General features: G+C 52.4%; 1 protein-coding gene across 1 annotated transcript; it reads right to left on the bottom strand.

Annotated features, from left to right (window-relative positions):
* Window positions 1-487: 487 nt before the first annotated feature.
* On the bottom strand, window positions 488-16,239 carry imp4 (IMP U3 small nucleolar ribonucleoprotein 4). Its single transcript, XM_078534184.1, has 9 exons — window positions 16,109-16,239; window positions 14,906-15,014; window positions 10,295-10,378; window positions 8,961-9,070; window positions 8,479-8,611; window positions 7,316-7,470; window positions 5,532-5,626; window positions 3,407-3,480; window positions 488-1,556 (listed from the first exon to the last, which is right to left on the bottom strand). The coding sequence occupies exons 1-9, from the start codon at window positions 16,109-16,111 to the stop codon at window positions 1,444-1,446; spliced, it is 876 nt and encodes a 291-aa protein (XP_078390310.1). The 5' UTR covers window positions 16,112-16,239; the 3' UTR covers window positions 488-1,443.
* Between the last annotated feature and the right edge of the window lie 222 nt (window positions 16,240-16,461).

Here is a 16,461-nt window from a genome sequence, read left to right as displayed (position 1 = left end):
GGACAGAGGGGGAGAACACCAGGCTTGGCTCAGATGCTTTGTCTCCTCCATTGCTGAATGTGCAATATTTTAGCCCATACACAAAAATACAGCCACGTGGTTGAGGTATCAGAGCTTCAGCTGAGGCCCAGGGAATGTGTGCTCCAGCACGAGACAGCATATTCATCAACAGCTCCAAAAACAGGAAGTCCAATGTGATCCTCCCAGCTTGCAGTTCTTCTTACTGGCCTCTTGTTTGCAGAGTCTGCTATGAGGCACAGCGCAGACTGTCAAACAGGGAGCGTGCTGCAAGAGACATCTACAACAGCCTCATCTCCCTCACTTTCAAACGTGATTTGAGTTGGGGAGGCCTGCTCAAACACACTCACGCCTGGCTGAGCCTCACCCCAGTGACTCCCTTCTAACATTGTACTGCCATGCTCTGAGCACAGAGCTTCAGCTCGGTCACATCTCATCGCCCCGTATACGGAAGAACACTCGGGCTATGTGGCTTCGGAACACATTTTAATTCTGAGACGCACGTGGAACAGCCAAGGTCTACAGTAAAAAAACTTTACTGCTAACCAGAATTATACTGAACATCTCACCACCAACAGACCGATAAAACCCACCGACTGATCCTGCAAGGAGCTTCACTGCCCTTCCAGCCCAAGGGCCCAGCCAATCCAAACTACCCCCCAACGTAAGGCCAGTTCCCCATCCACCCTGAAGATCTCAAGACCGACCACCAACAGCCCAGCCTTGAAATCTCAGCTCAGGGTGGAACACAGCAGATTCTCTGGTAGCTGCCCCACAGCGGGCTGTTACTGAATTTTGCACCCTCAGACTGGAAGGGGTAAAATGAGAAGTTACCAGGATGCCTGATCATTCTCCTGACACCTAATCTGTTGGAAAGACAGGTTTGGACTTAAGTGGCTATATGCCCTGCAAGCACTCACTGTCCGGGTACAAAGACAGTTGCTTGGTTGAGGTAGCAAAGGTCAGGACGAGCGCCCCAGCGAGCGTCCATACTTTGAGAAGAACGGAACAGAGGATGGCGAGGCAAAGAAATGGTTATCGAGACAGTTGCCTAATGCTGTGCCAGAGCTCAGTCAGTACCGGACTCCCACATCAAACAGCGGCAGCAGGGACCCACTGCCTGGTTTATAAACATTTACAGTGACAAGTCCTGGTCACCTGGTTGTGAAACAGTGGCAATGTCCAGGTCAGCTGCTTCGTACACAAGGACTGGATCCGATTTAGAATCAGTGGCCACCCACGATTACCTGGTTCATTTGAGCAGAGCTGTACCACTCGATAAAGTTAAGTCAACAAGTCCTGATTTTCAAATCTAAGGGTAGCCACAATAGTGAGAGTCTGCACGCTCACCATCTTGGGCTTTGCATCGCCTCAAACATTGACTGTCCCTTGACCACGCTAACTCAGGTGAAGCGACGTCTCATCTCACTCCGTGCTCAAGTATCTCTTCTTCTTGGCAGTGTTTGTATATGGATGCCAGCGCCATTCTGTGTCGGAGATGCTCTCGTTTTCCAGGGTTCCCAGCTTAATCTGATACACTGCCAGAGGGAGAGACAGAGAAAGACGAGCTGAGTTATTGGCCTTACACAGTTCAAATCACAGGGGCTGAGGAAAGGGCGGTGAAGGGTCAAGAGCCATGGAAATAAGACAAGGAAACTATTGGCAAATGTTCCACAGAACCAAAAGCCATTCAGCCCATCGAATGTGCAGTTATGTTTTCCCCATAAACCAGTTAAATCCCACAAAATGCTCATCTCCATATTCTTTAATGTCCCAACTAATCTAATGCCACTCTCTGCTCTCTCCATATCATATAGGAAGGTAGGAATGAGGAACAGGAGTAGGCCATTTTGCCCCTCGAGCCTGCTCCACCATTCAACAAGATCGTGGCTGATCTGTTTGTGTCTCAACTCCACTTTCCTGCCTGCCCCCACTTAACCCTCAACTCCCTTATCTGTCAAAACTCTGGTCTAACTCAGCATGGAAAAAATTCAACGACCCAGCCTCCACTGCTTTCTGGGGAAGAGAACTCTGCACACTAACCACCCTTTGTCAGGAAAAAAATTCTCCTCATCTCAGTCTTATTCTGAAACTGTGTCCCCTGGTTCTTAGCCTCTCTCCACAGGTGGAAACATCCTCTCGGTATCTATCCAAGCAAATCCCCCCCGGATTTGGTATGTTTCAAAAAGATCACCTCTCATTCTTCTAAACTTCAATGGGTCCAACCTTGTTTCATAAGATAAGCCCCTCAGCCTAGGAAAAACCGAATGAGTTTGGGGCCTCCGAATCCCTCCCTGTCTGCCTTCGAGGGGTCAAGTGGCATTCTTCTGGAGATAGGGTTTTCTTTTCCCCTTTCCTGGGAGGGTCAGTGGAGGCGGTGGGGGGTGGGGACGGCAGACAGGGAACGAGGAAGGTAGGGAAAGTGAAGGGCAGGTAGATGGAGATGGGGGTGATTGAAATATTTGGCGTGGTCTTCTCCGCTCCTCGTTGCACGTCACCCCACCGCACATCCATAGAAAATGCATAGAACCATAGAAAAGTTACAGCACAGAAGGAGGCCGTTCGGCCCATCTTGTCCATGCCAGCCCACCGCACATCGTGCGCGTTACTGATTCAGTTTAGAAAACTTGTCGTGTTTGATTCTTTTATCAATGTCCAAGCTATTCAAAATGACCGATTGTAATTACCTCTGCAGCCTCCCCTGTCCACCCCCTGCCACCTGAAGGCACATACTCTTTTTGGGTGTGCGGGAGACACAGGCACTGGACACCCCCCAATACCCCGCCCAAGTTTCCGCACGTGCAACCCTAGCCCACAAATGTCACTGGGCTATTTGGTCATAAAGGGACCTCTTAAATAAATGTGGTTCTCCTGGAAAGGGGCAGGCCGGGTTGGCCACAACACTGCCTTACCAGGCGGGGGCCACAACTGTGCTCCAGGCTGCCAGAGAGCAAAGCCATGGAACAGGCAGCTGGTGGATGATAAAACTCTTCATTAAATGGAGTGAACTATCAAGCCCTGGAGGCCAGTCTCTGTTGCCTGTTAAACAGCTTGTGCACGTGGGCACTGCCTGCCCAGGTTCTGGGATATTATATACCACATTTACTCAGTCAACATTTCACTTTGAAGCTGCCTATGTAAACGTTGCAAATGGAGTTTGTACGCAGCTGCCTGCGCAGTTGCATACTGAGGCCAGGAGGTGTTGCAGCTGAGAGAGATTCTGAAACGCCTCCCTCCTTTGCTCCCATTTTGCAGATAAAAGCAACCCCATCGACTGAGTGTGGCCTGTGCGAACAGGTTGTTTACCCAGCCCAGGGCAAGTGTGGACTCCAGCTGCTTCAGAAACATTTTGACGCGCCTCGAGGGGTCGTGTGAATGAGAAACTTACGCTTCATTTCAAATCTGGGCCCCACTTCTGACAGCTCGATGTTTTTGTGATCCAGCTTTTTGTAGACGTGATGCCTAGAAAGCAGCAGACAATACAAAACGTTACAGTCAATAAGCAGCTCACCTCCAATCCTCACTGCCCCCCAACTCCCTCTCTTGTGAAGGTGCAGTCTCACAGACGCACTCTCAAACTGGTGTTCTTTTATTCACGAGAGAGACAGTGACAGCTAACAACCAATATCATGAGACAGCCATTCAGCCATGATGGGAATCACAGCCTGACGCTGTTGCCAGCCAACAGACGAATGGCCATTTTACTCAGGCATTGCAACAAACTTCCTGACCGATACCCCCAGTTATCCCAAGGGCATCGAGGCCATTTGGAGAGTCTCTCCTGTCACTGCGGTTGAGACTTTTGGAGACACTATGAGGAATGGCAGAGACATGGAACAGATGTTTTATGTCTGTCTTCACAGTAGGAAACACAAGTAACATCCCAAAAATAGAGGCTGGCCCAGGAGCGAACAACAGTGACTTAAGGTCATTATCAGAGGAAAAAGTAATGGAGGAATTTAAGGGACAAGGGACTAAAATCTGAGAAATCCCAATTGCATGATGGCCTACATGCTGATCGGATGTCCCCTCTCATGGGAAATCTAGGCCTAAGGAGCATTGTTTAAAAATAAGAGAACTCAACCATTTAAGGCTGAAATGAGGAAGAATTTCTTCTCTCAAGAGGGTCATTAGTCTTTGCAATTCTCTTTCCCAGAGAGCAGTAGAGGGTGGGTCATTAACTCAGCCTTGAAAATAGTCAGGCAGATTTTTGACTGACAAGGGGAAGTGGAGTTAAGGGCATAATCAAATCAGCCATGGTCTGATTCCCAAAATCCGCTCGATTCTAGAATGCTGGCCAGTGATTTGAAGTTGGCAAAGGCAACTATTCAAGAAAGGAGGGAGAGGGAAAACAGGGAACTATAGGCAAGTCAGCCTGAGATCAGGCATCAGGACAGTGCTGGAGTCTATTATTCAGGAAGTCTTAACAATGCACTTTAATCATAGTATGATCAGACAAAGTCACCATGATTTTCTCCTATCTTTTTATGATCTAACTTAAGATAGCAAGGGATTTAAACCAGCACCAAGTAAATTTAGGACTATTATCAGGAAACTGTTCACATAGAAAGGGGCTGGACTCTGGGATAGAGCCAGGGAGAGAAAATCTAGCATCAAGAGCCAATATTGTCATGTGGGTGGGTGAGCTGAGGAACTGCAGGATCTCTCTGCGTAGACAGATAAATTAAGATGGTCTTCCTAACTGCTAACTATCTGAGGGATCCCCGTATGGTCCATGACAAATGTGAAAAATAATGGACCTTGATGCATTTTTTAAGATATCTCTCAATTCATGAAGATAAGGAATATGGAGCTCTCAATCACTGAATTTAATGAACATTCTTCACAGGGAGAGACCAAAACCACAACCAGAAGCGAGTGCAGGTCAGGCGCAGGCTGAAGCAAAGGCCTACTTCTCCATCATGTACTGACTGGCTGCATGTGACCATCTCAAAACATCTCCCACCAGCACCACCCTCTTCTGACAGTGCTGATCGGGCAGAGGTACCAACCCTGCCCTTCCCTGACTGCTTTTAAAGTAGCTCCTTTGCCATCCCATCATTGCCTCCGCAGCTCAGGACGTGGCCATTTGACCCACTGTCCCTCTGCCAATGCCAACTCTTCCCCTGGAGCCATGTGCTCTATTTAATAGCAGGAAGGCTACAGCGACTGATATTCACTGTTTCAGTGCTATCTGGGACCGGACAAATGCCAGCACAGGCAGTGGGGGCCCCAAGAACCAAGCACCGCCACAGCTTCCGTAGTTGATGGCAATGCCCGGGAGTCAGAGTTTGGCAGAACTCCCGAATGGCGCACTGACATGGCAGCCAGCAGAGAAACAGATGGAGCTAGTTCCTTACTGGAGTGAACAAGGTTTGGCCAAGCACAGGGCAGCAGGTGGGACACAGAACGGCACGTGGAAACCTTCATACTCTTCAACAGCAACACAAAGTGACAACACAACGGCCCCCGCCATAATCCCATCATCACTGTGCAGCGAGGCCCTTAGGTACCTGAAAGAGATGTAGTCATCCTGGTTTGCAAATGTGATTACCCTTCTGCTGTCATCTTTAGGTACCGGAAACAAATACTTCAGGATACTGGATACCTGTGGGATGACAAGGCAACACTCAGGAAGGAAGCAAACAGGAAAATGACCAGCCACTGACAACGAGCATCCAGCATGGCAGTGAATGGCTTTAACATGGGGGTAGAGTGTCGGGATCAGGAGCTGATCATTTAGGGCTTCATCTTACAATTATGGCTGAGATGGACAGATTTGGGTTTCTCAGGGAAGCAAGGAATATGGCAACAGGCAGGAAAGTGGATCTGAAGCTGAATATCAGCCATCATCGTGTTGAATGGCAGAGCAGGTTCGGCCGGCCGAATGGTCCACTCCTGCTCTTATTTCTTATCTTCAAATATAACTCGATACATGACAACACCACCCAACCAGCCACTGATCACTAAGTGTGGCAATAAATAGTCCCATCAAACTCTCCCAGGACAGGTACAGCACGGGGTTAGATACAGAGTAAAGCTCCCTCTACACTGTCCCCGTCAAACACTCCCAGGACAGGTACAGCACGGGGTTAGATACAGAGTATAGCTCCCTCTACACCGTCCCCATCAAACACTCCCAGGACAGGTACAGCACGGGGTTAGATACAGAGTAAAGCTCCCTCTACACTGTCCCCATCAAACACTCCCAGGACAGGTACAGCACGGGGTTAGATACAGAGTAAAGCTCCCTCTACACCGTCCCCATCAAACACTCCCAGGACAGGTACAGCACGGGGTTAGATACAGAGTAAAGCTCCCTCTACACTGTCCCCATCAAACACTCCCAGGACAGGTACAGCACGGGGTTAGATACAGAGTAAAGCTCACTCTACACTGTCCCCATCAAACACTCCCAGGACAGGTACAGCACGGGGTTAGATACAGAGTAAAGCTCCCTCTACACCGTCCCCATCAAACACTCCTGGCTCAGAGACAGGAATATCACTGCACCACAAGGCCCACACCATGGATACAACATTGTTCAAAGGACAGGAAACAGAGAGCAGTGGTGAACATTTGTCCTTCAGACTGGAGGAAGATGTACAATGGGGTTCCCCAAAGGGCACTACTAGGGACCCAGCTTTGCCTGATCTACGTTATTTATAGAGGTGGTTAAAAACAGGAGCGCCTAGACGGAATAGATAATAAGAAATAGGAGGAGTCCATTTGGCCCCTCGAGGCAGCTCTGCAATTCAATAAGATCAGGGCTGATCTGATGGCGGCTTTAACTCCACTTTCCTGCCTGTGTCCCCAGAACCACTGACCCCCCCCATGTAGGTAGAGAGAAACTCTATTCCCGTGAGCCAGAGGCTCACGAACACAAATTAAAATGATTGGCAAAAGAAAGGCAACATGAGGAAAAGTTTTATTAATACAGCAAGTGATTATGGTCTGGAATGCACTGCTTGAAAGGGGTTCAACTGAGGCTTTTCAATGGGAATTAAGGTAGGTACTTAAGGGGGGGGGGTGAAATCCAGGGCTTCAGGGAAAAAGCAGGGGAGTGAGACGAGCTGGACAGCTCTTGGAGTGAGCCAGCACGGACTTAGCAGGCCGAATAGCCTCCTTCTCTGTGACATTGCCTCGAGAGGCTGACTGAGCCACATTGATGCTTAGAAGATTTGCTAAATGAAGCGACAGTTTAGGTTTTTAAATATGTGCAGACTGTAGGAGAGGCTGAGGGGAGGTGAGCAGCCGCTCACAGAGGTGACCCTCACCTCCCGCACGCTGTACTTACCCTCAGGCCGAGTTTCGAGGTGAGGTTGTGGAAGATGAGGTGTGGGAATGCCTCCGACATGGTGCCGATGTTTGGGATGTCGTGTCGCATCACCACATTGCAGAGGGTGAAGTAAGCAGTCGGGCCAAAGGGCAAGTGACACACAATGAGCCCGTCTGGGAGCAGCATGGGGAAAGAGGGCGAGAGAAAAGAGAAGAGCCGGTTAAGTAGAGAGTTAAGGCAGCCGCAACCCCGAAGCTGGACATTCCCAGTCACCCCTCAGGCCCACTGAAGTCTCACCACAGGCTCAACCCCCTCTGAGATGTCAGGCAGGAAACACACACACACATTCTCACACGCACAAGAAGATGCACACCCCATTTAACCGGCACTCAGATAACAGTTTCAACCCTGTTAAAGATCCCAAGGGGTTGCCTGCAGGATTGACCCAAACTAAGAGCTGGAACACGTCAACGGGGGCTCAAGGTAAGAGTCTAAGGGCCAAGCTTTGAGGGGGTAAATGAACGATCAACACAGAGAGGACTGGAGCTTGGGGCTGTTCTGGCGGAAGATGCTGATGGCGAGTAGAACGCACAAGAGGCCAATGGGATTCAGTGCTGCTCCCCGTCCCCTATTTCACATGGGTCAGGGGACATTATTCAAGAACAGGGCTACCCCAGTTTCCATTGAGTGAAGTGTTGCCATTAAAAATGAACTGTTTTAACCAGATCTATCGGGCCTGCGGGTTTACCCCCACCACTGCCCTCTCTGTGGGAAGGGCTAGGGCTGCCCTCAGCCGCAGAGCTGTGACTGGAATCAGGAGGTTGCTGTATGTGGCAGAATTCAGAGTTGAACACAATGTGTCTCCCACTCTCACAAACAGATACAGGCAGAGCCACAGAGAGGACAAAAATCACACGGAGCTGATGTTGAACTCTCTCTCTCTCACACATCGCACCATCCACAACCCGACCTCACCACAAGTTCCCTTTTCCCGGTCGTCTCACTGTGGGTCCCATCTATCCCACCATATTCTCCCACTAGACCCCATGTATTCCAAACACCCCTCCCCTTTCCCCATGCTTATCTGTCCCCAGCAGACCCCCATCTGCCCACCACTTTGCTACCCAGTGTGTCTCACTACATCGCTCCTGGTCTTACAGACGAACACGGCAGTATCTGACCTGGTACACCCCGGTGCTCGTGCAGAATCAGCAGGTCGCTCACACTGTTTGCCTTGCACGCCTGTACCAGCGCGCCGATCTCGTGTTTCCCTCGGTTCATACGCTGACAGTTCGGCAAAATTAACTTAACCTCCTGAAACAGAAAAGGAGACACCCGGGGGTTCAGACTCAGCTGGAGAGCAAGAATAAACTCAAAATCCACCCCCCCCATCCCGCCCCCGCCAAGCCTGGCATATATTTCAGCTCAGCAACACATCCAGAACCGATTGGCTGTCACTTCCACAGCTGGAAACCACAGCTGCCTTGACTTGGGGGTGAAAAGTGTTAGAGCAGGAATTCAGAGGTGGCAATTTTAAAGGGTGCTGCAGAAATATTCCAAACCAGGTCACTTTGAACAAGCTGTTGAGGCCTCATCTCGAACACAAGCTGAAACTCCTGACCAGTGACACCCATGAACCCTCCTCTGGAGCGACCGCTCTCACCTTGGCGAACTGCTTGAGCTTGGAGCTGGGATCCCGGGACGTTGTGATCATGACTTTAGGATCTTCCACCCCGGCCCACTTGTACTCATCGTCCATCTGGCTGCTCACACCTGCAAAGACCCCAAGGTAGTGAATGAAAGCACCGTCCAAATCCCTAAACTGTACTGCACCAGCCTGACACAGACACACACCACACCCTGACACAGGCACACCCCACACACCCACCCCGCTATCACCCACCCCACACACCACACCCTGACACAGACACACCCCACACACCCACCCCGCACACCCCACCCTGACACAGACACACCCCGCTCTGACACACCCCACACACCCGCTCTGACACACCCCACACACCCACCCCGCCATCACCCACCCCGGCACAGACACATCCCACACACCCACCCCACCCTGACACAGGCACACCCCGCTCTGACACACCCCACACACCCACCCCGCTCTGACACAGACACACCCCACACACCACACCCTGACACAGACACACCCCACACACCCCACCCTGACACAGACACACCCCACCCCACCCTGACACAGACACACCCCGCTTTGACACACCCCACACACCCACCCCGCCATCACCCACCCCGGCACAGATACACCCCACACACCCTGACACAGACACACCCCGCTCTGACACACCCCACACACCCACCCCGCCATCACCCACCCCGGCACAGACACACCCCACACACCCACCCCGCCATCACCCACCCCGGCACAGACACACCCCACACACCCACCCCGCACTGACACCCACACATCCCGTCACCCGCCCCGACACCCACACGTCCCCCCCATCACCCGCCCCGACACCCACACGTCCCGCCACCCGCCCCGACACCCACACGTCCCGTCACCTGCCCCGACACCCACACGTCCCCCCGTCACCCGCCCCGACACCCACACGTCCCGTCACCTGCCCCAACACCCACACGTCCCGTCACCCGCCCCAACACTCACACGCCCCGACACCCACACGTCCCCCCCCGTCACCAGCCCCGACACTGACCCATACATCACACTGATCTAGCGCACCACAGGCAACGAATTGAACCAGTGGAGCCTAACCCCTTCCAATCCACTAACCGCCTGCTCTACGTGTGTTCCCAATGGTGAAACTGCAGGATCTTTGTGCGAGGGGTGTCTCCTCTCTCTCAGGTTTCCTTTACAGTCCCACAGCCTAATTCCAGCAATGCTCAATAGCGTCTCATTCCCTCCTACACTGCTCAGTTTTGGCCACGTCCTACTGTGCTGGTCTGCACGCTTTCCACCTTTCTCACTGTCTGAGACAAAAGACGACTTGTTCTCACCCTCGCCCCCGTCATCATCGTACTCCAACGCCTTCTGCAGATCCAGCGCATCTCGTCTCAGCTCCGTGGGAATCAGCTTGTTTTCTGTAAGAGGGAAAAGGAAAAGAAATAAACCTTGCCTTACTGAATCGCAGTGCAGAAGAGGCCCTTTGGCCCATCGAGTCCGCATCGTCTGCCTCGCCACCACAAACTAAGAAACCTCTGCCAAATAGACACAGGCTTCTTTTGGCATTGCCTACATCCACTGGGGGTGGGGAGCACAGTGGGAGTAGGGGAATAGAAACAAGAGCTGCACGTGCAAAGACCAGGAGGCTGCGATATGCGTCTAACAAGCATCTGTCGCTGGTGAAGCCCAACGCAAACTGGAGGAACAGCACTCGGTCTCCACCCTCCCTTTCCTATCCAAAGTTCTTGGATGTGACTGTACTAAACTATCCCTCCCCTTGCTTCTCGGCTAGTGCAGCCTTCACAACGTGACCACACGATCTGTTTAACGCTTTGCCACCAAGCTGGGTGGGGCTGCTCTGGCTGGGTTCCATTCGAATTTATTAAATGACAGCTGGAGAATGACCTCCAAAGGCTTCTCTTCCCACTCCTCGACCATTACCTCTGGAGTCCCCGCAAGGATCTATCTTTGGATCCTCCTATTTCACGTTAGGCATGGGAATCGGCGGTGGGGGTTGATGGGAATGTGGAACTCGAAACACAAACAGATCAGCCATGATCTTACTGAATGGCGGGGCAGGCTCGAGGGGCTGAATGGCCTACTTCTGCTCCTATTTCGTATGTTTCTCATCCATGTGCTACCCCTCAGTGGTATAATCTGAAAGATACCACCATGTAAGCTGGCAACACTCCGCTCTGTGTCACCACCATCACCTCTGTGATCTCTCCACCGTCTCTGATATGTCACACGGCTTGGCCTGGCACCCAGCACAGGATAACTTGCAACGTCCTGGAACTAAACAACAGTAAGGCTGAAGCTATTGACTTTGGCTCCACAACAAGCTCATTGTCTCCTCGGAAGCTATCTGAAACTGAGCCAGACTGCTCACAAACCTCTGACAAAGAGTCATACGGACTCAAAACGTTAACTGTGTTCCTCTCCGCAGATGCTGTCAGACCTGCTGAGTTTTTCCAGCTATTTTAGTTTCTGCTCACAAACCTCGCTGCTGTGTTTGACCCCAGAATTTAAGTTCCACCCACATGCTGGCTTCATCACCAAGACTGCCTGCTTCAACCTTCATAACATTGCCCGGCTCTCCCCATGCACTCCCCACCTCCGCTCAACTGCGACTTCAACTCTTGTCGTCTCCAGACGTGACGGTGCAAAGCGTTGCTGTCTTAATTTACTCCGAGTCACATTCACCCAACACTCCTGCGCTCTCTGACCTAGACTGGCTCCCAGTCTGGCAACCGCTCAATTTTAAAATGCTCATTCTTGTTTGCAAGCTCCTCTACGAACTGGTGCCTCTCTAACTCTGACCTCTCCTCCAGCCCTTCGAGATCTCAGTGCTCCTCCAATTCCAGACTCTTGGGCATTCCCAATTTCCAACATTTCATCATTGGCAGCCATGCCTTCGCCTGCTTTGGTACTGAGCTCTGGAATTCCTTCCCAAGCCCCTTTGCCTCTTTCCTCTTTCCCTTCCTTTAAGACACTCCAAAGAATTCTTTGACCGACATCTCCCAGTTTACTGTCAGGTTGATTTTCACCAAGATTTTGAGGAACTTTCCCAACATCTCCTGCTGTGGCTTGATGCCAAAAATGTTTCTATTGGTATCAGTCTTACTATCGGAACAGCCATGATCTTATTAAATGGCGGAGCAGGCTCGAGGGGCTGAATGGCCTACTCCTGCTCCTTGTTCATATTCTTGTCAAGTGCTTTGGAAGGTTTCGCTATGTTGCGGTCACAACATAAACGCATATTGGCATTGCTTTATCCCTTAGTGCATCTTGGGGCAATGAAACTCCTTCCATTTTCTCCACACACGAAACAGCACAAAGCAGGGAGAAGGTATTCAGCTGGGATCATCATCCAGCTCCCTGAGCTTCCAGCAGCCCTCACCCAGCTCCCTGACCTTCCAGCAGCTCTCGCCCAGCTCACTGAGCTTCCAGCAGCTCTCGCCCAGCTCCCCGAGCTTCCAGCAGCTCTCGCCCAGCTCCCTGACCTTCCAGCAGCTCTCGCCCAGCTCACTGACCTTTCAGCAGCCCTCGCCGAGCTCACTGACCTTCCAGCAGCTCTCGCCCAGCCCCCCGAGCTTCCAGCAGCTCTCGCCCAGCTCCCTGACCTTCCAGCAGCTCTCGCCCAGCTCACTGACCTTCCAGCAGCCCTCGCCCAGCTCACTGACCTTCCAGCAGTTCTCGCCCAGCTCCCTGATCTTCCATCAGCTCTCGTCCAGCTCCCTGACCTTCCAGCAGCTCTCACCCAGCTCCCTGACCTTCCAGCAGCTCTCGCCCAGCTCCCTGACCTTCCAGCAGCCCTCACCCAGCCCGCTGACCTTCCAGCAGCTCAGAGCAAGTCGCAGATTTATTTTGTCTTAACCTGTCTCTGTTTATTATTCCAGTTAACTCTTTTGACTTAAGGAACCAAGTATAAATATCACAGTTTGGAACCCAAGTTGATGCTAGGAAGGTATGGATGACTTGGGAGAGGGCCGCGGGCTGTGAGCGTTGGGAGATGGGAGCCCGAAAAGAGAAGGTAGAGGGCGGATGGGGATACAACTTCTGCAGAAGTTACACTACATCAGTCCCCACACCACAGTTACAATGGATCTTCCTCTGCCTTGGTTCAGTATTAAGTTTGCTGTCCCTCGGTCAGAAGTCCATTATTTCAAGACCCTTCCAGAGCTGACAATTGTACTGCACTAATTAAAACAATGCTGCACCTCCGAGGTGCGGTCTCATGACATGTGTTATACTGAAGACCCTTCTTTCTTCTGGAGATACGTGTTAAGCTTTAAGTTCATTTATGGGATATGGGCAACGCTGGCTAGACCAGTATTTATTGCCCATCTCTAATTGCCCTTGAGAAGGTGGGGGTGAGCTGCCTTCTTGAACCACTGCAGTCCATGTGGTTTAGGTACACTCTCAGTGCTGTTAGGGAGGGAGTTCCAGGATTTTGACCCAGCGACAGTGAAGGAACGGCCGATATATTTCCAAGTTAGGATGGTGAGTGACTTGGGAGGGGAACTTCCAGGTGATGGTGTTCCCATGTGTCTCCTACCCATGTCCTTCTAGATGGTAGTGGTCGTGGGTTTGAAAGGTGCTGCCTAAGGAGCCTTGGTGAGTTCCTGCAGTGCATCTTGTAGATGGTACACACACTGCTGCTACTGTGCGTCAGTGGTGGAGGGAGTGAATGTTTGTGGAAGGGGTGCCAATCAAGTGGGGCTGCTTTGTCCTAGATGGTGTCAACTTTCTTGAGTGTTGTTGGAGCTGCACTCATCCAGGCAAGTGGGGAGTATTCTATTACATTCTTGATGTGTGCCTTGTAGATGGTGGACAGGCTTTGGGGAGTCAGGCAGTGAGTTACTCGTTGCAGGATTCCCAGCCTCTGACCTGTTCTTGTAGCCTCACTATTTATATGGCTGCTCCAGTCCAGTGACTGGTCAATGGTAACACCCGGGACGTTGATCTTGGGGGATTCAGTGATGGTAATGCCAATGAACATCAAGGAGCTGTGGTTAGATTCTCCTTTGCTGGAGATGGTCACTGCCTGGAAGTTGTGTGGTGTGAATGTTACTTGCCACTGGGTGTTGACCAAATGCTGCAAGACCTGGACATGCACCTGCTTCAGAATCTGAAGCCACGATTCACAGAAGGGCAGAGGGAGTTTACCTGGTGCCCTGGGCTAATATTTACCCCTCAGCCAACTAAAAATGGCTCCTTACTCTTTGCAGGAACTTGCTGTGTGCAAATTGACTGCTCCATGCCATTACCAGCGTGACTATACTTCAAACATACTCCATGGGCTGTAAGGTACTTTGGGATATCCCGAGCTTATGAAAGCCAATATACAAATGCAAATTTTCTCTTTCTATATTTTTGGCAAATCCCAACTTATCTCCACTGAAGATTCTGGTTTTGTCAATCATGACATCGATCTCAGCTTTCATCAGCAAAGCAACATTTTCTGGGTCACCAGAAACAAAGATTCATTCCCCATGGACTGTGACCCAACTGAAGTTGTTTGCCAATTCTCCAGCAAATGAACAATAGGAGTGTTTGATTTATGGAATATAAAAAAAAACAGCACAGCAAAGGGGGAGGCCATGTTCAAAGATGTCAGTAAACATTCCTAGATCAGGGACAAGGTGGATAAAGGACAAAGTAAATCTCCCACTGCACTGTCTCCATCAAATTCCCACGACAGGTACAGCACGGGGTTTGATACAGAGTAAAGCTCCCTCTACACTGTCCCCATCAAACACTCCCAGGACAGGTACAGCACGGGGTTTGATACAGAGTAAAGCTCCCTCTACACTGTCCCCATCAAACACTCCCAGGACAGGTACAGCACGGGGTTAGATACAGAGTAAAGCTCCCTCTACACTGTCCCCATCAAACACTCATAGGGGTCAAAGACCAATGACTGGCACAAGATGGAAACTCACCTTCCAAGGCACATTTGAGTTTCTGTTTCTTCTCCTCGATGCTCCGTAGTTTATCCTCCTGTGCCTTATGGTACAGATACTCCCTTCGCAGCCTAGCTTCCCGGCGCAGCTAAACAGATCAACAGAGCACTGAATGGATGGAACACAACGCAGCCGGCCAACCCAGACTGGAGAGTCCCATTTCATACACACACGCCTTCCAACCCCGCGTACTCTCTCTCCCTCTCCCCCCCCCCACTCTCTCTCCCTCACCCCGACCCCACTCTCTCTCCCTCACCCCGCCCCCCACTCTCTCTCCCTCACCCCGCCCCCCACTCTCTCTCCCTCACCCCCCCCCCACTCTCTCTCCCTCACCCCCCCCCCACTCTCTCTCCCTCACCCCCCCCCCACTCTCTCTCCCTCACCCCCCCCCCACTCTCTCTCCCTCACCCCCCCCCACTCTCTCTCCCTCACCCCCCCCCACTCTCTCTCCCTCACCCCCCCCCCACTCTCTCTCCCTCACCCCCCCCCCACTCTCTCTCCCTCACCCCCCCCCACTCTCTCTCCCTCACCCCCCCCCACTCTCTCTCCCTCACCCCCCCCCACTCTCTCTCCCTCACCCCCCCCACTCTCTCTCCCTCACCCCCCCCCCCACTCTCTCTCCCTCACCCCCCCCCCCACTCTCTCTCCCTCACCCCCCCCCCACTCTCTCTCCCTCACCCCCCCCCCCACTCTCTCTCCCTCACCCCCCCCCCACTCTCTCTCCCTCACCCCCCCCCCACTCTCTCTCCCTCAACCCCCCCCCCCACTCTCTCTCCCTCAACCCCCCCCCCCACTCTCTCTCCCTCAACCCCCCCCCCACTCTCTCTCCCTCAACCCCCCCCACTCTCTCTCCCTCACCCCCCCCCACTCTCTCCCCCTCACCCCCCCCCCCACCCCCCCCCACTCTCTCCCCCTCACCCCCCCCCCACCCCCCCCCCACTCTCTCCCCCTCACCCCCCCCCACTCTCTCCCCCTCACCCCCCCCCCACTCTCTCCCCCTCACCCCCCCCCCACTCTCTCCCCCTCACCCCCCCCCCACTCTCTCCCCCTCACCCCCCCCCCCACTCTCTCCCCCTCACCCCCCCCCACTCTCTCCCCCTCACCCCCCCCCCACTCTCTCTCCCTCACCCCCCCCCCCCACCCCACAACCACTTTTCTCTCTCTCCCCCCCTCAGTCCTCACCATGCTTCCAGCTCCAGCGCTTCCTCAGGACCATCCAGTATAGCGCTGCTCCGTTGGTTGAAATTATGCAACCAATCGCAGCTCGCCATGCTCCCTGAGGTGCCATTGGTTAGCGCAGGTGGTGCCTAGCGACCCGATTGGCGCATCCCATAGGACTGCGCGTTCTATTGGCGAAAGTAACTGTCAATCAGAGGGTGGGTGGGCGAATGCACACGCGAGGGTGGTTAGGGCGGGAGGATGACCTCCCTGTCTCATTGGTTTAGTCACTGTCAATCAATGTCTATGGCGATCTGATTGGCTAACTAGACGAGAGCGAGACGGGAGGAACAGGAAGTGCCGTTTTGTTCAGGTCA

The sequence above is a fragment of the Cetorhinus maximus genome, chromosome 37, assembly GCF_964194155.1.
Source record: "Cetorhinus maximus chromosome 37, sCetMax3.hap1.1, whole genome shotgun sequence".
In the NCBI taxonomy this organism is placed as follows: Eukaryota; Metazoa; Chordata; class Chondrichthyes; order Lamniformes; family Cetorhinidae; genus Cetorhinus; species Cetorhinus maximus.
This window is presented reverse-complemented; position numbering and strand designations above follow the sequence as displayed.

Excerpts from the sequence above, each read along its gene's own strand:
- imp4 (XM_078534184.1), bottom strand. Across the intron at positions 10,379-14,905 it reads ACTCAAATGTGCCTTGGAAG|AAAACAAGCTGATTCCCACG; the intron begins GTGAGTTTCCAT and ends TCCCTCTTACAG. Across the intron at positions 1,557-3,406 it reads GCCCAGATTTGAAATGAAGC|TGTATCAGATTAAGCTGGGA; the intron begins GTAAGTTTCTCA and ends TCCCTCTGGCAG.